The 25053-nt window shown below is 39.8% G+C and overlaps 1 protein-coding gene across 1 annotated transcript; it reads right to left on the reverse strand.

Moving 5' to 3' along the window:
- Positions 1-2834: 2834 nt before the first annotated feature.
- On the reverse strand, positions 2835-24738 carry dcn (decorin). Its single transcript, XM_085137411.1, has 8 exons — positions 24575-24738; positions 14960-15177; positions 10043-10155; positions 8779-8992; positions 7477-7590; positions 7166-7259; positions 5690-5828; positions 2835-4289 (listed from the first exon to the last, which is right to left on the reverse strand). Exons 2-8 carry the CDS (start codon positions 15156-15158, stop codon positions 4089-4091), a joined length of 1074 nt encoding a protein of 357 aa, XP_084993537.1. The 5' UTR covers positions 15159-15177; positions 24575-24738; the 3' UTR covers positions 2835-4088.
- Between the last annotated feature and the right edge of the window lie 315 nt (positions 24739-25053).

Genomic DNA, 25053 nt, shown 5'->3' on the forward strand with positions numbered 1-25053 from the left:
ATTGCAGATAGTCAGACAGATATAAGCTCAGGATTTTTTCTATAAACTGCATTTGATAAATGTAGTTTCAAGCAAACATCTGCATGGATTATTGGCACATCTGCTTCTCACCAGGATCTCACGACTCTCCTCTCATAACATGGTGAAGGGCCCAGGCTACTTCAATTGCATAACACTAGACACTTATTCTTAGCAATCAGTGTGATCTGTTCATGCACACAGCCCAACTAGTGCTTCTCAAGTTCTCCAGCACATGAAGTAAAGCACCAGACACACATGCCTAAACACACACAAGTCCTGGCAACGAGAAGGTAGACGACTGTGCAGAAGATCAAGTTGCATGCTGCTCTGGCATGTGTCTGTGTGTGAGACTGAGGGAGAAAGGCGGATGGAAAATAGAAAGTGCTCTACCGATAGCCACCACATGGGGGCAACAGATTGAAGAGCATTCATGTTGTCTAGCTGAACCCGCTCTGAGGTCCTGGGATGAGCGCCAGAGCTCAAACACTGATGCTTTCTGTCCTTGTCTAAAGAAAATAGAAGAACCAAGTCATATCAGAGGCAGAGAGTTCTGAGCTTTTGGCAACTCGTTAATACTTTGCTTTTCATAACATGTTTTTAATTTAATTCATCAAGTGAAATTATTATAAAACCCCAAACATTTTCATGACAGGATGATCTGATGAAAACTGAATAATTCATCAAGTTAAATAGTGTCTGGTGTTTTAGGACAGAAAACTAGATTAGAATAGCCTTTTATTGTCATCGTACATGTACAACAAAATTGTGTTTATTGTGTTTCTTGAGTTATATGTTTCATTCTACTTCAATAAGCCAATTATATTTTTTTCTGTTCTAACATATTCATTCAGTCATTGAATACATTTCACTCAGTGTTAATTTTACATGGACTGCTGAACAACTATACAATGAAAGGGATCACTGCATTTGTTGCTGCTGCTAATTTCCCATGTATGTCCTCAGAATTGCCTTTAAAATAAGCAGTCCAAGTGTAAAGGCACGGCAAACTACTTTTTTGGCATGATTGTAACAGTATGACAGAAGTAGACTTTCCACTGATACACATGACTACAAGGTGGATTAGTTAAAAATAAATCTTGATCTGTGTTACATTTTTGGGAACTTCATGGGTAAGTTCCCTTTATAGGAAAGAAGATCTGGAATACAGCAGTATATACGTTGCAATATATCCGATGATCTAAAGGCCTTCTCTGGCTTATTTCACATTTACTAATTATGTTACTGGGTATGATAGTGATGGCTGTTTGAATGGAAAAGATGCGAGACATTTTGCACTGTGTTGATCATAAAAAAAGGCAGGCTGCTAATGCTATGACAGTTGTACTGTCAATACCTTACAAATAAAAGCATTATTGAATTGAATGAATTGAAGGTGTGTAGTAGGAACAAAAAAAAAGCCAAAAAATAATGATAAAACCACAGTTTTGAATTAAATAAGATATTGTACTATATAATAAAAAACAAAAAAACTCCTTGTCACAGCCTTTTTTGGAGTCAGGAATTTTAACCACTATATATATCTCATGGGAGTCCAGTTTCTTTTTTCTTCAACCTAAATATTCCCATTAAAGTCTCCCAAATGACTCCTTCACTATAAATCTCCGATGGCTCACATTTCTTCTGCAAATACTGTTTTTTTCATCCCGGACCACAAAACCCATCAAAATGAGTTAGAGCCTGCTGGGGTAGCTCGAAGCAAATTAATCTACCATAAGTTAGATTTCTAAGGCTCTTTGCAGCCTTCACCACAGTCTTTTCACTCACCTTGGGATCTGGATGTTGTGTGATGGTGATTATAGAGCTCCGTTATCAAACCTGGTAACCTGTGTGAAGTGTACGTGATGTGTTTGTGTCTGAGCTCTGGTTTCCTCTGAAGAATCAAACACACCGCACAGGAGACTTTATGGTGATTGCACTGTGCAGTATTTGCAGTTTGGATTTTTACCTATCCCTGCTGTGATAGGGCAAGAGGCTGGGTGCACTCTGGACGCAACATTTGCAGCATACATGTAAATATAAACGGTGCAACAGTCGACTGATGATCTGCTCAAAGTGTCTTGTTGGGAATGTCTTCAACCCCCGGAACCATGCACAGCATAAGTAAATGTAGAAAATAAACTAAAATACCTATTACATACCCTACTGGTAATATATTGTACCAGTGAGTAACACAGTATATTTAACAGTTCAAAATCACTGTTTTAATGAAAAGCACTGTTTTAATTTGATGTAATAAGTCACTAAAACCCACCTGATTCTGTCATGATATGTTGAGCTCTTGCAGGCCTGTATACTATAATTAAAATAATTAAAACTGTAGAGAAGTACAGTTTTGATGGTGTGACTCACTTACTGTTGCCAGATGGCAAGAAAGCATTGATGTTTAGCGCGAGCAGATAAAGGCTGCGATAAAAGTGAAAGCAAATAAATAAATAATCGAAAGTGAAACATAGTCAAATCTAGATCGCTTATTAGTCTGGTTTTATTCTGAAATGCAGTCAGCTGAAATAATGAAATTGAAATTTTTAGTGTTTGGGTGCACGTGTTTTTCATTTGATAACTCATCGCGCTTTCATTGCATATTTCCAGTCTTTGCCAAGATTCTCTCTCAATGACATGCCTCCTGTTAGCATTTGAATTTGATGTGAATTTATGTTCTATGTAAGTGAAGATTTCTCGTGTTTAGTACGTTCTCTTGATCATTTGTGCTATCCAGTGACCTTGGAGCTAGCTCTCCATTCACACCAAAGATAATAATGCTAATTCTGGTCATTGTAACCATTAAAAACTGCTACTGTTTCCACTAGTATTTTTATTTTGTTCATGACAACTTAGCTGGAGCCCCTGCTCCGAAAAAAAGAGGAACACGTTTGTTGCTGATATATTAAGTCTGAGCTATGGTAAGTGCTTGTGCATTTAAGCAATGAGAGGTTTTTATACAGCATTTATATACAGCATCTATACATACAACATTCACACCAATATGGTTGCTGCTTGCACGTCTGTCTACATAGACCCTCCAACTTCCAACAAAAAGAATAAAAAATAAAAATAAAGGGAAGGTAAACATGAAGTAGATACATACACGCATTAACACGACAATAAAGAAAGCATCAGGTTCAAGTTGAAAGGAAAAATTAAGAGCATGCATATAAATCTTTGGGCATGGCTTCTGTTTAAAACATATATGATTTATTCTACATTTAACAAGCTATTTTCACCTTGTTTTATGGGAAGCACACACTTGGAACAGAACAGGAGATGGAATGTGATGGAGAAAATATATAAAAAGATCCGGAGCTAAAACAACATAGAAGGAAGCACAAGATATCACAAAGCAAATGAAATCACTGCTGCTTTTATCTCTACTTGGATTGAGAACAATTCAAATAGACACTCTGTGTTCTTGAAATGCAGCTTGGTAATATTACACTTTGAAGTCTATTCCTAGTACACAGGCAATATCTACTACATTCTAGTATACCGGTTGTTAAAGGTATTGTAAAACACAAGTTAACCCATTGCTGCCTGCTCTACAGGCCAGCTAATTCATACAATGCTACAGGTCTAAAAGGTGATAAAATTGAGATTTCCACTGAGTGAGATTTTTTTGTTGTTGTTGTGGGTTTTTTTGGTTTGGGTTCATCTTTTAATTTGTTGTCCACTGAATAAATTGCACATATTATACACATTAATATGTTACAGCACTTATGTGAACATATATGCAATATTAATGCTTGCGTAACTGGTCCCGTGAATGATGTGCCCTGTGCACGAAAGCGTCACCGTAGTGTGCTAGTATTTGCAGTAAGCTGTGGGTACTATCGTTGCACAAACCTTGAAGCTGAATATTGAATCTGATATGTTGTGTTTGAGGTCCACAGAGTTTTGAAATGAGTATGCGAATTAACTGTATCATCATTTGTGGAAAGGCAGTGTTGGTAGGGAGTCAGTGTTGTGGGGCTGTTGTCAAACACTCACACATACAAAACTCTCACACACTCATTTACAAACACACACTTCCTTGCAGTGGCATGTAGGACGCTCTACTTCTTCCTGTAGTTGCCGAGCTGGATAGCGGAGCGGTCAAAGACACAGCGGAAGGTGACTGGCTGAACTTCCCAGTAAGGCACGGGGTTGCTGAACAGGCTGATGCCAGAGTACATGGCCTTCTTGGTGTTGAAGCCGGGAGGACAGAAGTCCTCTGTTCCCACAGCAGCAATCTTGTTGGCATGAAGGTAGACCACCTAGAGCAGGGATTAAAATAATAACAACATTCGGTCACTGAACGTGCATGGCAATAATTTGGCTTTTCCAGAATAAAGCAGATTAAGAGGAAAATAATATGTCTCAAAATGAATGATAGCAACAATCAAGCCAGGCTGTTTTTCCTTCTCTCTTCAGAATGTTTAACTAAAAACAGTGGAGAAAAGGACTGCATACATGCCAATCAAGTGGTGTGTGAAAAATATGGAGAACTCAGTAAAATGACAAAGCTGCTAGTATAATGTTAATTACAGACTTCAGAGTCACCCTGCTAAATATGTCATCATATACAATGGAAAAGTCAAAAGACAGAACAAAAAGCATGAAAGAGACTTCTATAAATAATTTCTTTGTATGTGGCACCTTTTCTAAACATCTGGTTTCACTAAAAACAATATTGTTGTCCACCTTTCTTTGTTTTTTTTTAAATGTAAAAAACACCCTAAATATTGCAGTGTAGATATTCTTACAGTTGCAATAAAACCTTCTGTTATGCAACTTCTATCAGTCCACATCGGCTGATACATTTCTGCTCATTCTATTGGTAAATCTCATAGAGGGTGTGCTATTTAATGTGCTCCAGCATGCTTACAGTTGCTGCTGCCTCTGCAAGTTTCTCCTTCTCATACTGTATCTGATCGTCATTTAATTATTGCCATGCCACTTTGGGCTTTCCACAGACTTGCGTGGGATGTCCAGGAACAGGAATTGCAGATGAATCACACAATATCCTTTTTGACTCAGAGAATGGAAGTGTCCCAATCTGTGCTGGAAGTAAAGGATTTGTGCAGACTGTGCATAGTTTGCAAATTTTGAAAGTTATATCAACAATCTGGTTCATTTCTTCCAAAAGTCTGGGATGTTTGCTCAACATTCACAGAAAAAGGTAGTTTGTAATCTAATACTTTTTGATCTATTGAGAAATTCAGGGAATTACCTTAAATGAAGGAGCCTTGTGAGATAAGATTGAAGCAGTAGTTCCACTGTTTGAGATGCCAAACTAAACGTTAAATGGCCCGTCTACTTCCCCCCTACTCTCCAGATCAGATTGTATCAGTGTAAGCTACCAACAGTCAATAAACAAACAAAAAATGAATCCATATGACTTGAGTTATGAAAGCCTTGGCTGACTTGTAATCGAGCATTGTTAACCTAAACAACCCAAATGAAAAAACGCAGCAAAGTAAACTTTTTCAGCATGGTTTACATCAGAGAAAAGGAGCTGTGTGTGATCAAACCATAAGAGAATGAGAAACATAACTACAGTGCTGGAAATAAGTGGTTGCAATAACAACCATCCTTTGATTAAGATGTGTATTGAAAACTGGATTGTTAACACAAGAAGTGCCATAATCCTAACGTTAATCAGATGATTATGTACCTGGATGTACTTATGGTCGGGCAGGCCAGGAGGAACGCTGGTCAGAGCATTGTTGTCAAGGTGCAGCTCTCGCAGGTGGGGTGTGTTAGCCAATGTGCCGTTTTCCACAGAGCTGATCTGATTGTAGCTCAGACCCAGCCTGCAAGAAAAATCAGGAAGTAGAAAAAAGTAGTACATTGCAAACTAAGCCAGTGACATTCACTCCAAAGTCCTCAATAGCTAATAAAATGAGCTGAAAGGAAGTGAGAGCGATTTACCAGAGGAAACTCGCATGCAGGAAAATATCCACACCTGCTGCAGAGCCCAGAATCTCCCACTCACTTACTTCATTATGAGAGAATGGAAAACAAAAAGCATCTTATGCTCCTCTTCACTCAGCTTCTGCATCAAAGTGTTCTTTGTTCTGGTTTGGTATGCCATCCCTGGCATAATCTGAGCAGTGATCTTATAAACACGTTCTAGTCAAATTTATGAGCAAACCATTTATTTTGATTATCCAGAAACCACTGTTTAGGCTTTAGGTTTTTCCAGACAGAAAATTGCTTAAACAGTAACACTGCAGCTAGTTTTCCAGGTCAACAAGCCAAACCAAAGAGTGGAAACACAATTCTAAAAGGTAACTCATTCAGAAAGGTACATTATCATAAATTATGAGCAACAAGCTTAGACTTCAGCCTGCTGTACAAATGTCTGGTAGCTCTGTATGATATCAGGGATAGCAGATATTCTTGATGTAGTACTCATGTCAGGAATAGAGCTGCACTCATAGGAGCCACGCCCACCAGCTGTCCAAACCTTTTTGAGTGGCAACCAATCAGAAAAAAGCTGCCTAAAGTGAGCGGCAATGATGCAAAAGTGACTGCAGAGAAATGTGAGAAATGTGACAAAATGTGTACATTCAGAGCTGAAGCTGACAAATTCAGATGATTTAGGATTAATGGAAAAAAGTGCGTGTCTTAAGAGGCTTACTTCAGTCTCCAGTGAACCTCCCCAGACTGTTCTTCTTTATGTACTGCAGAAAAACCTAGCTCTGCAAAACTCAACCAACTCCAAACCATAGGAGAGTGAGTGGCCCACTCACTCGGCTCCCTTCTGACTGCACTCCAGCCTGTCTACAAGCGACTGCAGGCACCCTCAACTTAATTATCATTCAATTACAAACCCCATAATAAACTTTTTCCCTCTTACACGTAAATATGTGCCAGTGCTCTACTCTTAAATCCATTTGGGCATCTGCATTTTTTTTTTAATTCAGGACTCTCGATAGTCATGTTTTTCTCCTTTTTTCTAAGCATAAAGCATTAAATCAGAGTACTACAACTACTCACAGCCATGTAGTTGCAAGTGGTTAATACTGCATTGAAGAAGTGGGACCACTTCTTCAATTTGCATTTTGAGCTTTGAGCTTTGCTCAAAATGCAAAGCTCAAAATGCAAAGGAAATCACAGTTTAAAATGATAAACATATGCATATTACTTTGCCAGGCTATTTAGGCCTTTGAGCCTATCAGCTGTCAGCTTGGTGATTTTGTTTCCATCCAGGTGAAGCTCAGAGAGAGAGCTGGGCAGACCTGCGAACCCACAAGACAATAGATGCACATCAAAAACCAAGTGGTATTAAGAGGTAGCAACTTCTATGACTTTTTCAATCTTCTGTGACAGAAAAAAAGCAAGAAGAGGATATTTCTATTCTATGAATATGCAGTATGCCTTTTTTCTTTTCTTTTTCCAGTCGCATGCACAAATCTTCTTTTAGGAGTTATTTGTGGTAATAGATGAGAGCAATACCTTTGGGGACCTCTGTGATGTTAGTGTCTGCAATGCGAATGTAAGACACCCTTTTCAGGTCAGCAAAAGCACCGGCCTCAATTCCTGCAGTTTTCAGAGGATTGGATCCAAGCTCTGAAAAAAAAAAAAGATGGAATTGAGGACACATGACGAAAAAAGAGAAATGGATCCCAAATTAGTTCCTCCCTGGATGTGTTACGGGAACAACGGGGGCTGACTAATGAAATAGTTTTGTTGTTGTTGTGCAAGAGAATAGTTCTGTTTGCACAGTCATCTTTCTCCATGCCAGATTTCCTGGTTTGTCACTGACGGAGAATCATTCTCATACCACTTTCACTGTATTTCAGCTGATTGAATCCAAACGCTGGCTTTAGTTTAATCAGTGACACACTGATACTTTATTTGTGGGACAGGGAATTTTAAGAGTTAGATATGAGTTATCAAAGTGAGGAGGAAATTAATGGGACAATTCACAGCAAGTTTTGGTGTTAGTTGCCCAGATTTGGAGATTTCAGTAGTGAAAATCTCTTTAATCTTGCAAATATAGTGAAGATAAACAACACCTGCCTTTTAGTGTTCCAGTACATTTTAATCATAATGATATTGTTATTATTACAGCAGAAGAATTGATAATTGAACCTAAACACCAAATTCTAAGCTATAAAAACTGTAAGCTCATCATTTTCTACATATATGATTGGGAAAGAGTCACACCAAATTGGGAAGATGTGTTGGTATTTTAGGAGAACGCAGGGAGTTTTGTTACATTTGTATGATGGTAGGGCCTCTGCCTTATCTTGCTTGTAGGCTTCACTATGCTGAACAACTTTGCGATTTCATGTATGAAATTTGCACAAGCGTGCAATCAGCTAACATTAGAACCGAGCCAAGGGAAAAGCACAGATCCTTCTGCAGAGAATATTCAGAAGAATGGAGACACTATCTCCAAAATTTGGATCAACTCATAGCAAAACAATCTAGATGGATAAACAGCAGTACAGCTCATTGCCCAAATATGCACATTTGATTTGTAAACTGTACATTTCAGCAAAAGAAGTGGGGCTTGTATTTTAAGACACAATAGAGAATACATTAACAGGTCACACACAAAACATTAAATCAACTTTCCCAGGGGCCGTCAAGCCACCAGCTGCATACTCGGTGTGTTTACATGAGCAAGTTTGCTTCTTTTCAAATGAAAATCAGACCTGCTAGCTATTCCTCTGTATGTAATTACTTGAGGGAAGAGGAAAAGAATATCTATAAATATAATGTAGTAACTATATCAGTAAATTTTTATACCCATGACGATGACATGGGACATGCCCTGGAAAGAGGCCTTTTTAATCTTGGTGATCTCATTCTCATGGATGCGAAGCTCCTGCAGGCTCTTTGGCATGTTAGCCGGCATTTCCTTTAGCAAGTTCTTTGACAGGTACAGGCGCTGCAGCTTGGTCAGAGGGCTGAAGGCCTTGGGGTGGATGATAGTGAGTTTGTTGTTCACGAGGATCAGAGCCTGTAAGAGTGGAACACAAGGGAAATAAGATGATATTCTTGACTGTAAAATGTTATTATTGCTGCCTAGTGTCTATAACAGTGTTAAAGTTAATTAAAAAATGCATGAAATGATGAGTTCAAGGCATTTCAGTCTAGAAAATACAGCAGCAGCATTTCAGATCACTGTTTGATATTTATTTATATGGAATTTGAACATTTATTTGAAACTTTACACTTTGGTGGCTTCTAGTTTTTCCACTGAGAAACTTTCATGGCTATATGCACCATAGGACTGTGAAAGAAATCGTACTTTCCGAATAAAACCGCAACAAAAACAAAAGATATTTTGAACCCAGCAGATGTTGTGGTGGTGGGTGTTATTCCTAATGCATTTTCAGAGGAATCTCACTCCTGCTGTTGCCCTCTCTTGGAGCAGACACGAAGCAATATGTGGTATGTGGACCAATCCCCTTGTGAGGCCAGTTACATTACATTGGAAACAGCTCTGGCTGTCAGACCAAGCCATTTATTGCGAGAAGGAAAGCTATGAGAGTTCAGAGGTGTAAGGCCCCCATGGACTGGGGGACTGTGAGAGGGGCAGTCGTGGTATTTACTATTTGTATAGGGAAATGGAGGTGGTGCTTTATGGAGGTGGAGGATCTATCCAACATCAAAAAAATTGATTTAATACAAGACTCCGGCTTCCTCCCACCATCCAAAGACATGCAGTTTGTGGGGTTAGGTTAATTGATTAATCCAAATTGCCCATAGGTGTGATTGCGGGAGTGAAAGTGAGTGCGAATGGTTGTCTGTCTCTGTGTGTTAGCCCTGCGACAGACTGGCGACCTGCCCAGTGTGTACCCCGCCTCTCGCCCTATGACAGCTGGGATAGGCGGAAGCAAATGGATGGATGGATGGACAAGATGTTTCCCAGTGTGGATAATCAAGTTTTATGTTGAAAGACAGCTGTGGTGAGTTTTATAGTTACATAACTTCAGACATTATATAATGTTGGGAATAACAAATGGTTCATGGGCACGCGACCCTGTGAAAGTGAATGATCTCTTACGTGTAGTCCTTTAAGGTTCTTGAAGTCATTTTCCTTGATCTCAGTGATCTTGTTGTTCTGCAGGTCCAGCAGGGTGGTGTCATCTGGAATATCCTCAGGGACAGCCTTCAGGCCTAAAGGAGGCAATTTTAATAAGAACCTGATTAACTGCATGTGTGGTTATGACAGTCAGCAGCATACAAGTGCAATAAATCCATCAGAATGATGGATGGTGGAGTTTGAAGTAAGGCGGTGACAGTGGTGGTTCAGGTGCTGAGAGGTTAACCACACTCTGACCCCAAGAGGAAATGGATACAAAACGGTTACCCGCTATTCTTCCCTGGTTTCTGTCCGCCTTTGTCCGACTGTGTGAAAATGTGTAGTGTGTATTTGCGGAACTTTGTGCTGTTGCCAGAGGCGACGTGTGCTCAGCATGAGCTGCAGGAAAGACAGTTTGGACGCAGATGTTTGAATTTGATGTCTTGAGTTACTTGTCTTCATCCTGGGAAGGAGGATTTTTTTTTTGTCAGGTAACATGTGGATTTTTAAATTGTTTTTTTTTTTGAGCATCACTCAGTTGTTTTTTTTGATAGTGTGGATGATTCGAAAAGTTTATTTCGATTTTTCAAAGCAATAAACAAAAACAGGTGTAGTTGATTTGATGATTTGTTTTTAATTTGAACAGCCAAGAAAAACTAATTTTTCACAATTTCACACATTTCATTTTTAGTTCCTTTAAACTTACAAATACACATGTGATAACTGTTGTGTGTTTGTCTGGCTGATTGAGTAAAATTTTTGTGCCTTGCAGTGTTACTGAATAAAACCTCTCCATGATGTCTGTTGCATACTGGCTTGGGAATATCTAACATTACAGGACGGTGCGCTTTGACTTTAAGATCTTAAGAACAGACATTCCAAAGGGACAGAAAAACTATTTGATGTGCTGCGAGGCACACATGGTGGAAATGGACCTTGAAACAAATTTCCTTTGGCATTAATGCAACTGCATACCTGGACACTGAGGTCACATGAAATCCTTTTGCTTGGACTTTAGCGCGGCACGTCATGAGCAAATTAAAAAAAAGGCATCTGATATGAAAGACAGTTTTCAAAAAAGTTGAATGAAGACACCTAGGAGATTTTTATGCTTCTGTTTTGATACAAAAAACATATGGCAAGATTCCTAATGGGCAGTTTACATTTGAGAGGAAGAGGCGTAGAATAAACAGTTTAACAAAAAAAGGTTGCACTCTGTTTCTCCACTCCATACGTATGTCTTGACAAAGTTTGGCTCAATAACTTGTGACTACTTCTGTTTGGCTCACCCAAACATTATTTCCTGCTGGTTTGTTTTTCTGTCAGCTTTTCCAACTTGGCAGTGCATGACACATTAACACAGCAGTTTGTGGTCATCATTACAGCACTGCACTGTATAGCTCTAGTCTTACACACACACCTTTTATTATTCTTTTCTAAGAAGTCAAAATATCTCTGCTTCCACGGGCCCAAAACGCTTTTCTATTGTAAAAGCAACAATTTTGTAGAAAGCCAGCTGGAAAAACTTTCAAAAGGATGTGTTTGTGGTTTCTAATAGAAGCAAAAAAATACGGCATATATATATTAATATGTCAGGCAAATGACAACTCCTGAAAAATATGGCCTTAACCTAGTTTCCAACATCTGTCATCTGCCTCAGCTAGACACTATTTATTACAATTTACAGTCAGCTTTCTGGTGACAAATACAGCTTAATAAGTACTCCATGTAACTGGAGGTTTAGAAGAAAAATGGGTGGAACATGTGGTGCTGACTATCCAACAAAATACATGGTTTTATGACAGCATGTTTCATCTGCAGATTCATTTATTATAATACGAGTGTCAAATTAATTTAATCAAAATATTTAACTTAAAACTTGACTAAAAAGAAATGTTTTCTATTTGAGTGTGAATAATGATTTGACATCTCATGTGTGGAAAAAAAAATCTCGCAAGAAACTCAAAAACATTCAAGATAAAAGGAGTTGTGCAATAATCATGCAATCTGATGTGATTCAAAGTAGTTGAGCCATAAATGACCTGAATATGAACTCCATAAGGCCCAACAAATGCGTTGTTTTCTGGACACGAAGTTTGGATTAATTAATGTTCTCCATGTGATGTCATGCACTCTTTGTTGGAGAGCTGTCTGCCCTTTGGTATGTGATACAATCACTGGCTGCTAGGGACAAATCTGTATCCCTGGACTGGTTAGTAGTAATTCCTGAAGGTTGCTGGCTTTCTCATGGGTGAAATGTGTTGGCGTGTTTGTCTGTAGTTTTTCATGTTGGTCTGCAAATACTCGCTGCCTAGCTGCCTTAAAAATAAAATCTGAGCCTCGGCACTGCAGCCGAAACATTTCAAAAGTTGCAGCTTTAACTTTGAAGGCAAACGTCTTCATTTCTGGTTAGTTTTCACAGTTTCACTACAGCTTGGACAGTAGCTGGCCAGTAGACAACTTTATTACCTCCATTCATACTATGAGTGCACCAATACGCTAGCGACCAAAGCAAGTGACAAAACAAGGATGTTTTGGTCAACTAGCTTGGGAATAAACATTTTCCCCTAGGAGCAGGTGGTTACTGGAGGGTCTCTGATCTTTCTCTAAGCCTGTGTGACTGGAGACTTTAAGTTAACCTCATGTGGTTAAAGAACTGTAGCCAAGTTGTCAAATGTACTGTGAATGCAAAGCTTGAAAGAAAAACGCCTCATTACACAAAAGCAAATATCTAATGTTAAAAAATGTTTAAAATTACAGCATAAATTAACTGAATGTTTCATTTCTTAGTTTTCATCTGTTAGCAATCGGGAAATGAGCAAGAAAAAACTGGGCTTCGAGTCTTGTCCTCACTTCACTCATCACTCAGTTTTATATCAGAGTGATTACAATCTCAAGTGCATGATTGCTTTGGAGTAGACTGGACTAATTTGGAGCCTTACAAAGAATTAATGACACTATTTATGAAATTTCCTGTCATTTTCTGGAACTGTGTCTGGGAAGGATGAGTTGTCACAGAACCAAATGGCTCTTGGGAAGTTTGGGACTTTTTTGGGTTGTTCAGAAGGGTATGATGCTCAGGTTGCTCACTTTATACCATCATATATTTTTTTAAAAGACAATTAGCTTTACAGGTTTAATGGGGGATTGCGCCATTTTATTACTTGTAATGGAAAAAAAAAAAGCTGTTCTGCAGCCTGTCAGCAAAACCTCTTTCTCACAGATATAATCGCAACTTTTGACCCTTACACCGGTTTTCCCCCTGAATGTTTTAACTGTCATCGTGCCAGCAGCAATCAGCCTCACTGAGCAAAATCCAAATCTCTGAGTTCTTTCAGACATTTTATGGCCAGACTTGTGTGTGTCCAAACACATGCAATGTTTATTCCTGTGTGTATCTGAGCATTTGAATGTCTATTGTGGATGTGCCAGCAGATCTGCGAAGCAGATGGGGGTTCTGGAAAATAGTGCTGATACAAGAGTGGAGACTAGAGTTGCATCTTTGGGGAAAGTGCTGCTGCTCACGGCCCCTCTTGGAGTAATGACATAATGGAACTGGTCTCTCTGACCGTCTGTGTTTGTGACTGCCTGTCTGTCCCTTAACCGTTTGAGTCACCTGCTCGTATTTGTTTGCCCGTCTCCTTATGCTTCTTTTCCAGAATCTGAAACATATTTTGTTGGTTTAAGCGATGTCTGTCTACTCCTCATCCTAGTATCCTCCATTAGTGACACTCCTCCCTGTCCTCCTCCTCCTTGAAGCTCATACTTTCCAAACAAAAACAGGGCCAAAGAATTGTCAAACCAAACTGCCTAGTCAAGCACTTTTACATAATAACCAAATGTAAATGAGGTCAGGGACTTTTGTGTGTTGGATTCTGAAAGATGACTGAACCTTTTGTGTATGCCATACATGAGATTAGACAAACATGGCAGATGAGGTCCAAACAAAGAAGATGACTATTGAGTAAATTGTTGTGAGTGTGATGAATGGAAAACCCAACTAATAGTAGTTCTAACCTTGGTAAATAAACCATGTAAACTTATAGAAGCACTTTTTGGTTAATTTAAGGTACTAGAATATATTTATGAAGTCCAGGTTAACCTTTAATCTCCGCTGCGATTAAAGAAAAGCTGTTATCCAGAAAAAGAAGATAATCTTGTTGTTACTGGAAATGAAATAAGACTTGCAGCATCTGGAAGCGTTTAATGTATCAAAACAAGTTCTCTGGAGAACTGTGCAAGAATGAGTAACACAATACACCCTTCCAATGACCCTTTGGGTTTGGGTGGAGCGAGGAGAGCAAGTAACTTCTTTCAGGCTCTTAACTCCTTCCCCCATAAAGAACATTTGGTGATCTCTCCAGTACCTTAATGATGAGTTTTCACACCTCTATATATAAATTAAGATGTGGTTTGGCAACTAATAGGGTAGCCCTAGTGAACTGTACAGGGAGAAATAACCATCACTACCTGATGCACACCCAATCTTTTTTTAGGAAGCAGGAAATATGACAGAAAAGAGAAGCTATGGTTACCCCTAGTAGGTGTCTGAGGGGGAAAAGAGTTAAAAAATGTAATGCCATGAATGGTACAGTGGAACAAGCTCAGGCATTTTGAGTCTAGAACAGGACTGCAAATGAAGGACTGAATGAAGAAAACATTTCTTCTCACAAATGTTTAGGAATTAGGCCCTAAAATAGATGTTAGCTGTGCTCAAGCAAACCCAAAAGAAACATGCAAAGCATATCTTTACAGGTGATGGACTTCTGTTTGTCTATATATACTGAAACTTGCAGATTTTGGACTTTAACCATGGATAATTCTCATATTGTTTAATCAGTGCTAGAAAACAAGTCTACACAACCATATAAACCATCACTGGGAAGTGTATTGCCTTACCAAGGTCAGAGCACTGGATCACACGCAAGTGGCACTGGCATCTGAAGGGGCATTTAGGGCCCTCCACGGGGGGCAATGGGGACTGAGTAACAGGGTCCCCTGACCCCTCATCCATCATGAAGTCTAAGAAGCCAGACTGGCGAAAGGGCAGAGCCCAGCAGGCGGTGACCAGGAGCAGAGAGAGACAGGCAGACCTCATGGTGCTGATAGTAGGGAGCCTGAAATGACACAGAAGGTTTTGGGTGGATACACTTTGAATATAGTCTTTTAGTCTAGAAAATAAGTTTAGAAAATACCAAATTCTGTTGAATTGGATGCTGTTGAATGCTGCAATAAGTCAAAAGTAGACAAAAGAATGCAGTTTATAAGAAAAAGAATAAGAAATGTAGAAGTAAAAACACCTTTAGTTTAAAGAGATTAGTGAGGGTCATCCGACTCAGGGTTCCCTTATAGATACTGTTAAAAATAACAATCATATAAAATAATATATTTTTATTTTCATATTTTTTTTATTTTCTTTTACATTGTTACAATCCAAGTGTCAGCCTTATTGTGACCATGGTCAAGTTTGCATTTCTACTGTTACTGCTGGAACTAGAGAAGGCTTAACATTTAAACATTTATAGGATGAGATATACAATACAAATGAAATGAAAGATTTCCTTTATCTGTCCTTTTGGCACCTAATTTTCAGTCTGTAAGAGAAAATCATCCACTTATCCCCTTCTTACATAGAGCCTTTGTGTAATCCATGTGGATCCCTGGGTACTTTTACACCTACACCACATCAACATCCTATCCCAGCATAAACATGGCCCACGTAGCCTTTCATATTCACACGATGATACCTCCCAGTCCACTCTAGAAAAAACATCCAGTAGTGCTCCATGCTTCTCCTCCTGTATCACCAATACAGCAAACCACTGCAGAATTGTCAGAATTTCTGTAGGTTGTATTGCAAACTTTGCTGAAATTATGAGGTGTATAAGGTGAACAGGAACAGGAGACAATATAGTCTCTTTCATACTGTATCACCAATTCAGACAGAGCACTACCCAAACTCACACCGAGTCCTGCCTGTCAGATAGTCTACTGACATTTCCTGTATCTTCTCATGATAAATTCACTTGGAAAATCAAAGAAGGTGATCCTGTTGCTATCTAGATGGGAGTATGCTTTCTGCAGCACATACTGCAGATGTCTGCATGATCCATTCCCAGATTTGGTCTATATGCAAACTACAGAGGGTCAAGAGATGTTTTCATGAGCAGCATCAAGTGGGCCAAGACATTTGCTTTCTCCAGCCTGCCCACTGGTCGTCTGTCTGTTGTGCTTTGGCAGAGTTTCTGAGTTTCCTCCTCTATGAGCGCTTACATTTTCAACTTAACCTTCAGCTCCACCCTATCCCTAGACATGAAGACTTTATCTTTTCATTAAGCATTTCTTTCAATGACCAAAGGATTGTTCATAAATCAACATGAAATCCTGTTTGGGGAGATAGTGTAGTCACAAAATTGAATGTATTCTGTGATGCTGCCAGCAAAACTGTTAATGTCCTGTCCATGAGGTGAACCAAGCATCAAAGAAGTCCTGGATTACCTCTACAGGCTCATTTTCCATTAATTTTTACCTTTTCATTAAGCATGTTTCATATTTTTTGCACCTGTTTCTTTTTTTAAATAACCATTTTAGCTAACAGCTGCTTGCGCTTTTACAGTAATTCAAAGAAGATGCATGACAAGAAATTTCATGGTAGCAGCTGTATATCATATTTAATGAGTTATAATGATCGTTTGCTTGTCGAACACTTCATCTTCTGCATGGGTCTATATCTACAGTACAAGTGGAGTCGCTGGGAGAATCCTACTTCCTTTTTTTTTCTATTTCTAAAGATAACCTCACATACACACATGCATGCAGAGTCTCAAAGACCCAGCAATCTGCTTGTCATCCTTAAAGCCAAACGGTCCTCCTTCCCTCGTGGTGCCACAATAATTGAAGGGCGCTTTTGAGCCACAGCTGCTAACAAACAATTTTGGAGCTGCTGGTCTGCAGCCGACCTTGACCTGAGCATCATGACCAGGATGATGAAACTTAACAAAAAACATCAGCTGGCCAGGGTTAAAAGCGACTTCGAGGTTGCTTATATGACCTCTGAGCACACATAGGATGTTAGTGGCCCATATGTTTATTTTATTGAGGTTTTTTTTGTGTGACTGGGTTCATGTTAAGGTCTTCTCAAGTGTGGATGAAACAAAAAGTTTGTTTTAATGTGTGTTAACACAGGTGCCTGTGTTGGTTTTTTGTACTGTAGTATTTTTTCTACTCTATTATTAAGCATGTCACAATGAAAATACTAGACTTTTGCTTAAACTATTTTGTAAGCTTTTAAGAGCGTGTTTGTGAGAATGGGAGTGAAAGTGAGTGCTGACGTAGTGCAAATCCTGGTTAAGGTTGTGTCGGGTCATGGGGATCACAGCTCAAAGTGACTCTCAACATGAGCTGTAATTATAGTCTCTGTCCACAAAACAGCCACCGATTTGACACACTGTACAGCTTCAGTCCAGCGGTTACAGTGCTTGCATACAGTGTGACCAAGCTTGAAATCACATCCATTCAGAGGGGAATCAAGTTTGATAGGTTCGTTTCTGCTTTTTAACTTTTCTTTGTTTTGCTATGAAGTGCAAAAACCAGAAACCCCCCCCCCCCCCAACACAAAGCAGCTGATTCTATAGGTTGGAAATGAGAAACTGGAATTGTGTCACATGATCATGTGTTTGATGTCCAGATTCAACTTTCTGTGCTTTAAAAACATGTTGCATTTGTTTGACTTGAATGTGTTGAATGAAAAAGCTCTGGTCTCAGCAAACATCTGATCCAGAGGACAAGTTGTTCCAGTCTTCCAAGGGCTGCGTAATCTTGGCTGTGTTAGGCTCTCATATCTAATCAAAGCAGAAAATTCAGTCCAATAAAAACCTCGTCTACGAAACTGAATGCAGTGTTCTTTTATTTTGTTGAATTTTGGGATGTAAGGCACTCGTAGGCCAGTATTATGAGTATTATGAGCCAGTGGATGCCAGATCATATGGTACCAAAATAACTATAACCAACATCATGTTGTGCTGTTGACACAGTATCTATAACAAAGTATCTATGTCAAATTGGATGGACCTGTTTTGCATGATAATTCATTTGCTAAAGCATTATAGTTTAACTATTTGAAGCTACTTTGCAAATCTTTTCAGTGAACTACTGATATTGTAAACTCCTTACACCTGGCACATTTCAGAGGCTGAAAACTCAAATTAATCAGCAAAACCAGGTTTGTTTAACAGAACAGAACAGAAATGGGCACACATAACCAAGGACTACTGAACCTTATCTGTCTGCTTTGACCTCTGGCCAAAAACACACAACTAGATATACATGAACATGCTCACTGGTGCAGAATTTCAGTTTCCCTGCCATCAATCTGTCAGACGGTGTCCATAAACACATCTTTTAATGGAAGCCAGACATGCAAAAGGAAGAACGAGATAAGAGCAATCTCAAACTGAGCTCTGTTAGCCTTTAACCGCTGCAGCAATACTGCAAACACAAAGCTTACTGCTTACTACTTCATGAGTTATATTCAGATTTAGGAGTTGCTGATGATGAGAGTAAAATTATTTTAAACAAACCCAAGAAAACTAAAACTAAAAGCTTTTCAGACAGAGATTGTTGTTTGGGACGTTAACTAAGAAATTGGAACCATAGCTGCAGAATAAACTTTAAGTGGTATTAGCATTATTAAGTTAGGCGTTTTTGGATCAAGAGGTGTAGAAATTTATAAACTAGTAACTAGTAACTAAAAATTTTGGTCATCCAAAGTCTTTCTGTAAGCATTAATGTTTGCTCTAAATACCCACAGACACAATGAAAAAGTTAAAATTCAACCTGCTGCACCCCAGGCATTGCTTTCTTAATTACCAGCCTGCTCAGATGCATCTACAGGCCCCGAAGGATTGGCCTGCAAATCTGAAATATGGCTTCTCAAACAACCCAAAGGGCTGTCAGCCCTAAACAGCATGCAGGAACATGACTTGACCCTGCAAAACTCCAGATCACGCCAGTGTTAGCATTTCTAATTCCCTCTAAGAAGATACAGCTTTCTGTTACAGGATAAATGTGATTGACTTTATCACTTCCAGTTTTACAGAGGACGCCACCAAGCTGGAGATACAAACATAACACTAGAAAATTTTATCATTTTGTCCCTAAAATGCAGAAAACATCTTTTATTTCTATTAAAATAAAAACAAAAACCCCCAACTTTAATATATTTTTTCAGTGATTTAATGTTTGTAAAATCTCCAAATTACATTTCAAATTAAACGTACATGAAAGTGTGAACAAATAGTAACCGCATTAAACCATCTTCCAAACCTCCCTGTTTGATCTTTCAGGTCAGAGTTGCTTTATTCGAGGAACATGATGAATATTGTTGATGGTGTGGCTGTATGCCAGCTTGGAAGGTGACAATGAGAAATTCTTTGTTGACAAAAAGTGGACAGAAACTAATTGTCAAAAGCTGCTAGACAAAAGGTTTCCTGTTATTGAGCTATGAAGCAAACACTTGCACTTTAAAAAACAAATGCATGTTTGAGAAACAGGGCTGCAAAAAATGTCATCATCAGTAAAACAAAGATTAGCATGTGCAGAAGTGATATACAGTGGGGCAAAAAAGTATTTAGTCAGCCACCGATTGTGCAAGTTCCCCCACTTAAAATGATGACAGAGGTCAGTAATTTGCACCAGAGGTACACTTCAACTGTGAGAGACAGAATGTGAAAAAAAAAAAAATCCATGAATTCACATGGTAGGATTTGTAAAGAATTTATTCATAAATCAGGGTGGAAAATAAGTATTTGGTCAATAACAAAAATACAACTCAATACTTTGTAACATAACCTTTGTTGGCAATAACAGAGGTCAAACGTTTACTATAGGTCTTTACCAGGTTTGCACACACAGTAGCTGGTATTTTGGCCCATTCCTCCATGCAGATCTTCTCAAGAGCAGTGATGTTTTAGGGCTGTCGCCGAGCAACACGGACTTTCAACTCCCGCCACAGATTTTCTATGGGGTTGAGGTCTGGAGACTGGCTAGGCCACTCCAGGACTTTCAAATGCTTCTTACGGAGCCACTCCTTTGTTGCCCGGGCGGTGTGTTTTGGATCATTGTCATGTTGGAAGACCCAGCCTCGTTTCATCTTCAAAGTTCTCACTGATGGAAGGAGGTTTTGGCTCAAAATCTCACGATACTTGGCCCCATTCATTCTGTCCTTAACACGGATCAGTCGTCCTGTCCCCTTGGCAGAAAAACAGCCCCATAGCATGATGTTTCCACCCCCATGCTTCACAGTAGGTATGGTGTTCTTGGGATGCAACTCAGTATTCTTCTTCCTCCAAACATGACGAGTTGAGTTTATACCAAAAAGTTCTACTTTGGTTTCATCTGACCACATGACATTCTCCCAATCCTCTGCTGTATCATCCATGTGCTCTCCGGCAAACTTCAGACGGGCCTGGACATGCACTGGCTTCAGCAGCGGAACACGTCTGGCACTGCGGGATTTGATTCCCTGCCGTTGTAGTGTGTTACTGATGGTGACCTTTGTTACTTTGGTCCCAGCTCTCTGCAGGTCATTCACCAGGTGCCCCCGTGTGGTTCTGGGATCTTTGCTCACCGTTCTCATGATCATTTTGACCCCACGGGATGAGATCTTGCGTGGAGCCCCAGATCGAGGGAGATTATCAGTGGTCTTGTATGTCTTCCATTTTCTGATGATTGCTCCCACAGTTGATTTTTTCACACCAAGCTGCTTGCCTATTGTAGATTCACTCTTCCCAGTCTGGTGCAGGTCTACAATTCTTTTCCTGGTGTCCTTCGAAAGCTCTTTGGTCTTGGCCATGGCGGAGTTTGGAGTCTGACTGGTTGAGGCTGTGGACAGGTGTCTTTTATACAGATGATGAGGTCAAACAGGTGCCATTCATACAGGTAACGAGTGGGGGACAGAAAAGCTTCTTACAGAAGACGTTACAGGTCTGTGAGAGCCAGGGATTTTCCTTGTTTGAGGTGACCAAATACTTATTTTCCACCCTGATTTACGAATAAATTCTTTACAAATCCTACCATGTGAATTCATGGATTTTTTTTTCACATTCTGTCTCTCACAGTTGAAGTGTACCTCTGGTGCAAATTACTGACCTCTGTCATCATTTTAAGTGGGGGAACTTGCACAATCGGTGGCTGACTAAATACTTTTTTGCCCCACTGTATAGCCAGTCATTGGAACCTAACTTGAGAAATATGTTTGGCTTTATACTGAGATTTAAAACACACTTGGATCAAGATACTGGTGTAGTAGCAATTTTTAAACGTCATATCTTACTGCACTGAGACAACTGATGGTTTAACGACTTCTAAAGACTTTTAAAGGGCTTCCAGTGATCATCAAAGGCTTCTCAAAGCATTGGCCAAAGAATCAAACTAGGTATAGCAATGTGAAAAGCTCGGGCAGCTGTGAAAAGCTTTAATCGATAAGGTTACCATTCAACAATATTTTCTTACGTATCTGAAACCTGGGTTTCATCAGTCCATGTCTGATGAAAAAAAGGGGGGGAAGGGTTTGACATTTCCTGTGGCGGTGGCATCCTTGTCAGTTCTCCTGTCTTCAACTTTTGTCTCATCTCCCTTCCCTCCCTCCACTCTCCCCCAAAACTGGCCTCAGCATTACTAATGAATCCCAGACAGGAAACAGAGCCTGCAAGAGGGAGTAAAGCAATTTTCCCTTCTATGCTTCGTCACTTTCGATCGACCAAAGTGCAACAGCAGAACAGAAACAGATTCGAGCTTTAAACACCACAGTGCTTTAATTTGAACAAATCAAACCATGATGAACCAATCACCATAAAGCAGACGCTAACTGCCACTCTCGACCCTTGTCTGCTACCTCGCTCCTCTCCTCTTAACTCTCCACAGGCCTGCTCCTGACTTAGCAGAGTGTCTGCAGGCCATGAATCACTGGAAGGTATTTACAAGGCCACAGGACATTTAAAACACATGTGGCCCCTTTAACCTATCAGCAAATGAATATGTTTCCCCCTCCCACATGATTGCACAAACACATATGTTTGATTGATGACTATGATAAAATTACTGAGAACTTTTAATTCAGCACTTACCCAACAAGTCAGTGGTCATTACAGTCAACGAATTTCTGATACATATTTGGGGGATTTTGGGAGGGAGAACATGAACATCCAAAAATATGCACAGACACCGCCAACAAACAATGTCAGTGTCAACGAGTTCTCTAAAATTAATATGAGTAAAGCCAAATCAGTCTTTCCTTCCGTGTATATCTGCATGATGGGATGTTTTAGGCTCCAAGAAAAACCCAAGGATTTTTCACCACTATGATTCAAAGTAGTTTCTTCATAGAAAAACTAAAAGTTTCAGACTAAAAAATATAACTGAAAGAACTTCTTGGGTCTTAAAACCTTGCCTGGCGTTTGGAATCAAAGTATGAGAAAGCCAGTGAGTGGTTAAACCACATTTCAGCTGTTCCATGTGAAGAGCTGTCAACCTGCCATCAGCCTCAGTCCCATTATCAAACGTCTGTGCTGTACAGACGTGGACAAACTGCCCAACCTTCTCCACCTTTCTTCTCTTTCCATCTCCTCCTCCCATTTTGTGCTCTCTTCCTTCCTTCCCAAGCCTTTCTCTCATGGCTTTTGGTATTTTCTTTCTCTGTCTGACCCCTTAACTTTGGCCAGAAGGACTGACATGTGGAACTTTCTGGTATTCCAACACACACAGGGGGAAAATACTTCAAGGCTGACGTCCATTCAAGTTCCATTGTTCTTTTCCTTTTTTTGACCCAAACAATTGAATTCCAAATGGAAAAAAAATGCCGTCCAGCTTTTAGTTTAAAATCTGGTATTTCTGGTTTCTGGTTCAAACTTTAAACAGCTGCTTAGCCCAAGAAACTATGATCTAGAGGAGTACTTTTATTGCTCTGGGTGTATTTTAGCACAATGTGTATGCCTCTTTTTGGCTTCGATTCTATTCTAAGTGACATTTTTCTTTCTGTGTTGTTCCTAAGTTTTCCCCAGTTTTACTCCATTCCATTGAGTGTCATTCAGTGCAGCTGAGCCTTATTAAGTTTTTTTCCCTGCTGGCAAAGAAAGGATGTAATGAGTTAGCTCAGAGTTGTGTGGTGGCTTGCCGGGAAATCTTCAGACCTCTTTGATAGAGGAAGCTGTACCATTACAGGATTAATGGTGCTGTGTGTTGCCAGGTAGAGGGTTTTTTTCATCTCCTCCTTTTTCATCTCCTCTTCTCACTTTAAGTTGCCCCTAGCAATTTGGGCGCTGCTCTGCTTCTGTGAAAACACAGTTGCAAATGCCACGGCGGACAGAGGAGGTATGCACCGAAAGGAAACAGGCTCACTGAGCAGACAGATAAGGGATTGGGGTTAAAATGGCCTGAAATGAGTCACTGAAATGGAAAGTGTGAGAAGCACCAGAAACAACCTTTCCAATCAACATCTTGACATGCAGTAATGGGCTGAATAAACACAAAGAAATCCTCATTGTTATCGTTTCAACTTTTTTTCTCCACTCATTTACTTGTAGACTGGCCAATACGCCAAAGGGAAAGGAAAAAAAGAGAGAGAAGGAAAGCTAAACAAAGAGAGAAAGAGAGAGGGAAAGGGAAAAATGAATGCAACAAATCAGAATCTTTTCCACTGACGTTAGCAAATAATGACAAAAATAATTAACCAAGTTAAGGAGGAAGAAAGCCCAAGTTTTCTCCCTTTTCCTCTCTTAAATCCTTCCATAAGCATTGCAAATCTGATTCTATTGCCATGTAAAAATACAACACATTTGAATAATCCCCTGACATATGGGTTACATCTAAACAGTCAACAAATAAGTGGCCAAACACTTCTCTGGTCAGCTGCCACAAAAACCAACAAATTAGAAATGCAAGTTAAAACTGTAAAGTGAGAGAACTTCACACAGTCCTCACTGGTGGATACTTTGGAGATCAAATACAGGGAAAAAATAATACATTTTTGGCAGACAAGCGAGGTACTGGTATCAACAGCACTACCACACCCCCTTCCCTAGTCGCTGCTTTCAGAGCTGTATGGAGATTGGACTGGGAATGATTAAAGTCTCATCACAAAGCCAAGAGTGCTGTGGGAACAAGGCTTGGCAACAAATCTGGAATATATACAACACACACATGCATACAGATGCAAAATTAAGTATGAAAGGAGGCACACTTAAACCCACTTTGCCTCACATGTAGACACATGTTTAGAAAATAACATTGTCAGCAAATAATGTCAGTTTTATATAATGGACAAAGAGATGTTCCTAATTCATCCCTATATGTGTAAGCAAGCCATTAAATGATACAACATTCTGAAGTGTTATCTCAAAACTATTCTCAAACTAAACAAATCTGTTCACAGTCAAGCCTAAGTCGTTGTTCTTGAGCTAAGATCACTCATTCATTCTCAGATTTTCATCCTTTATCAGAGTTAAAAGATTAACCTACCTGTTCTCAGTGGAAGCTAGGCAAAGAGAGTGGTTGAGATGAGCTTGACTCCCAAAATCCAGTCGAGCAGGGGGATGAGACTGTGAAGTGGCTGAGAGGGCCTATGGGGTAATTGGACTCGGAGCGCATGCAGCCAAGATCAAGCAGGTGTGCTCTGTCACAACAAGGGGAGGGGAGAGAGAGAGAGAGAGAGGGTGAGAGAGGAAAAGAGTAGCAGGAGGGAAAGGGGAGTGAGACAGAAAGGGGGAGGGGTCCAACTGCGGAGCTCCTCTCAGGACCAAAACAATTGGTGGAGAACTTCCTTCGTGCTCGTGTGCTCCCAAAACAGCTGGGAATGGAGAAGGGAGGAAGGAAAAAATGGAGAGAGAAAAAGAGGGCGAGCAGACAGAAAGGAAGAAAGAAGGGAAGATAGAAAGAGAGAGAGGCAGAGTCGAATTAAAGGCGGTAAGCAGGGATTCGTCTGGAAGCAAACTACTGAG

The sequence above is a fragment of the Neolamprologus multifasciatus genome, chromosome 17, assembly GCF_963576455.1.
Source record: "Neolamprologus multifasciatus chromosome 17, fNeoMul1.2, whole genome shotgun sequence".
NCBI classification, from domain to species: Eukaryota; Metazoa; Chordata; class Actinopteri; order Cichliformes; family Cichlidae; genus Neolamprologus; species Neolamprologus multifasciatus.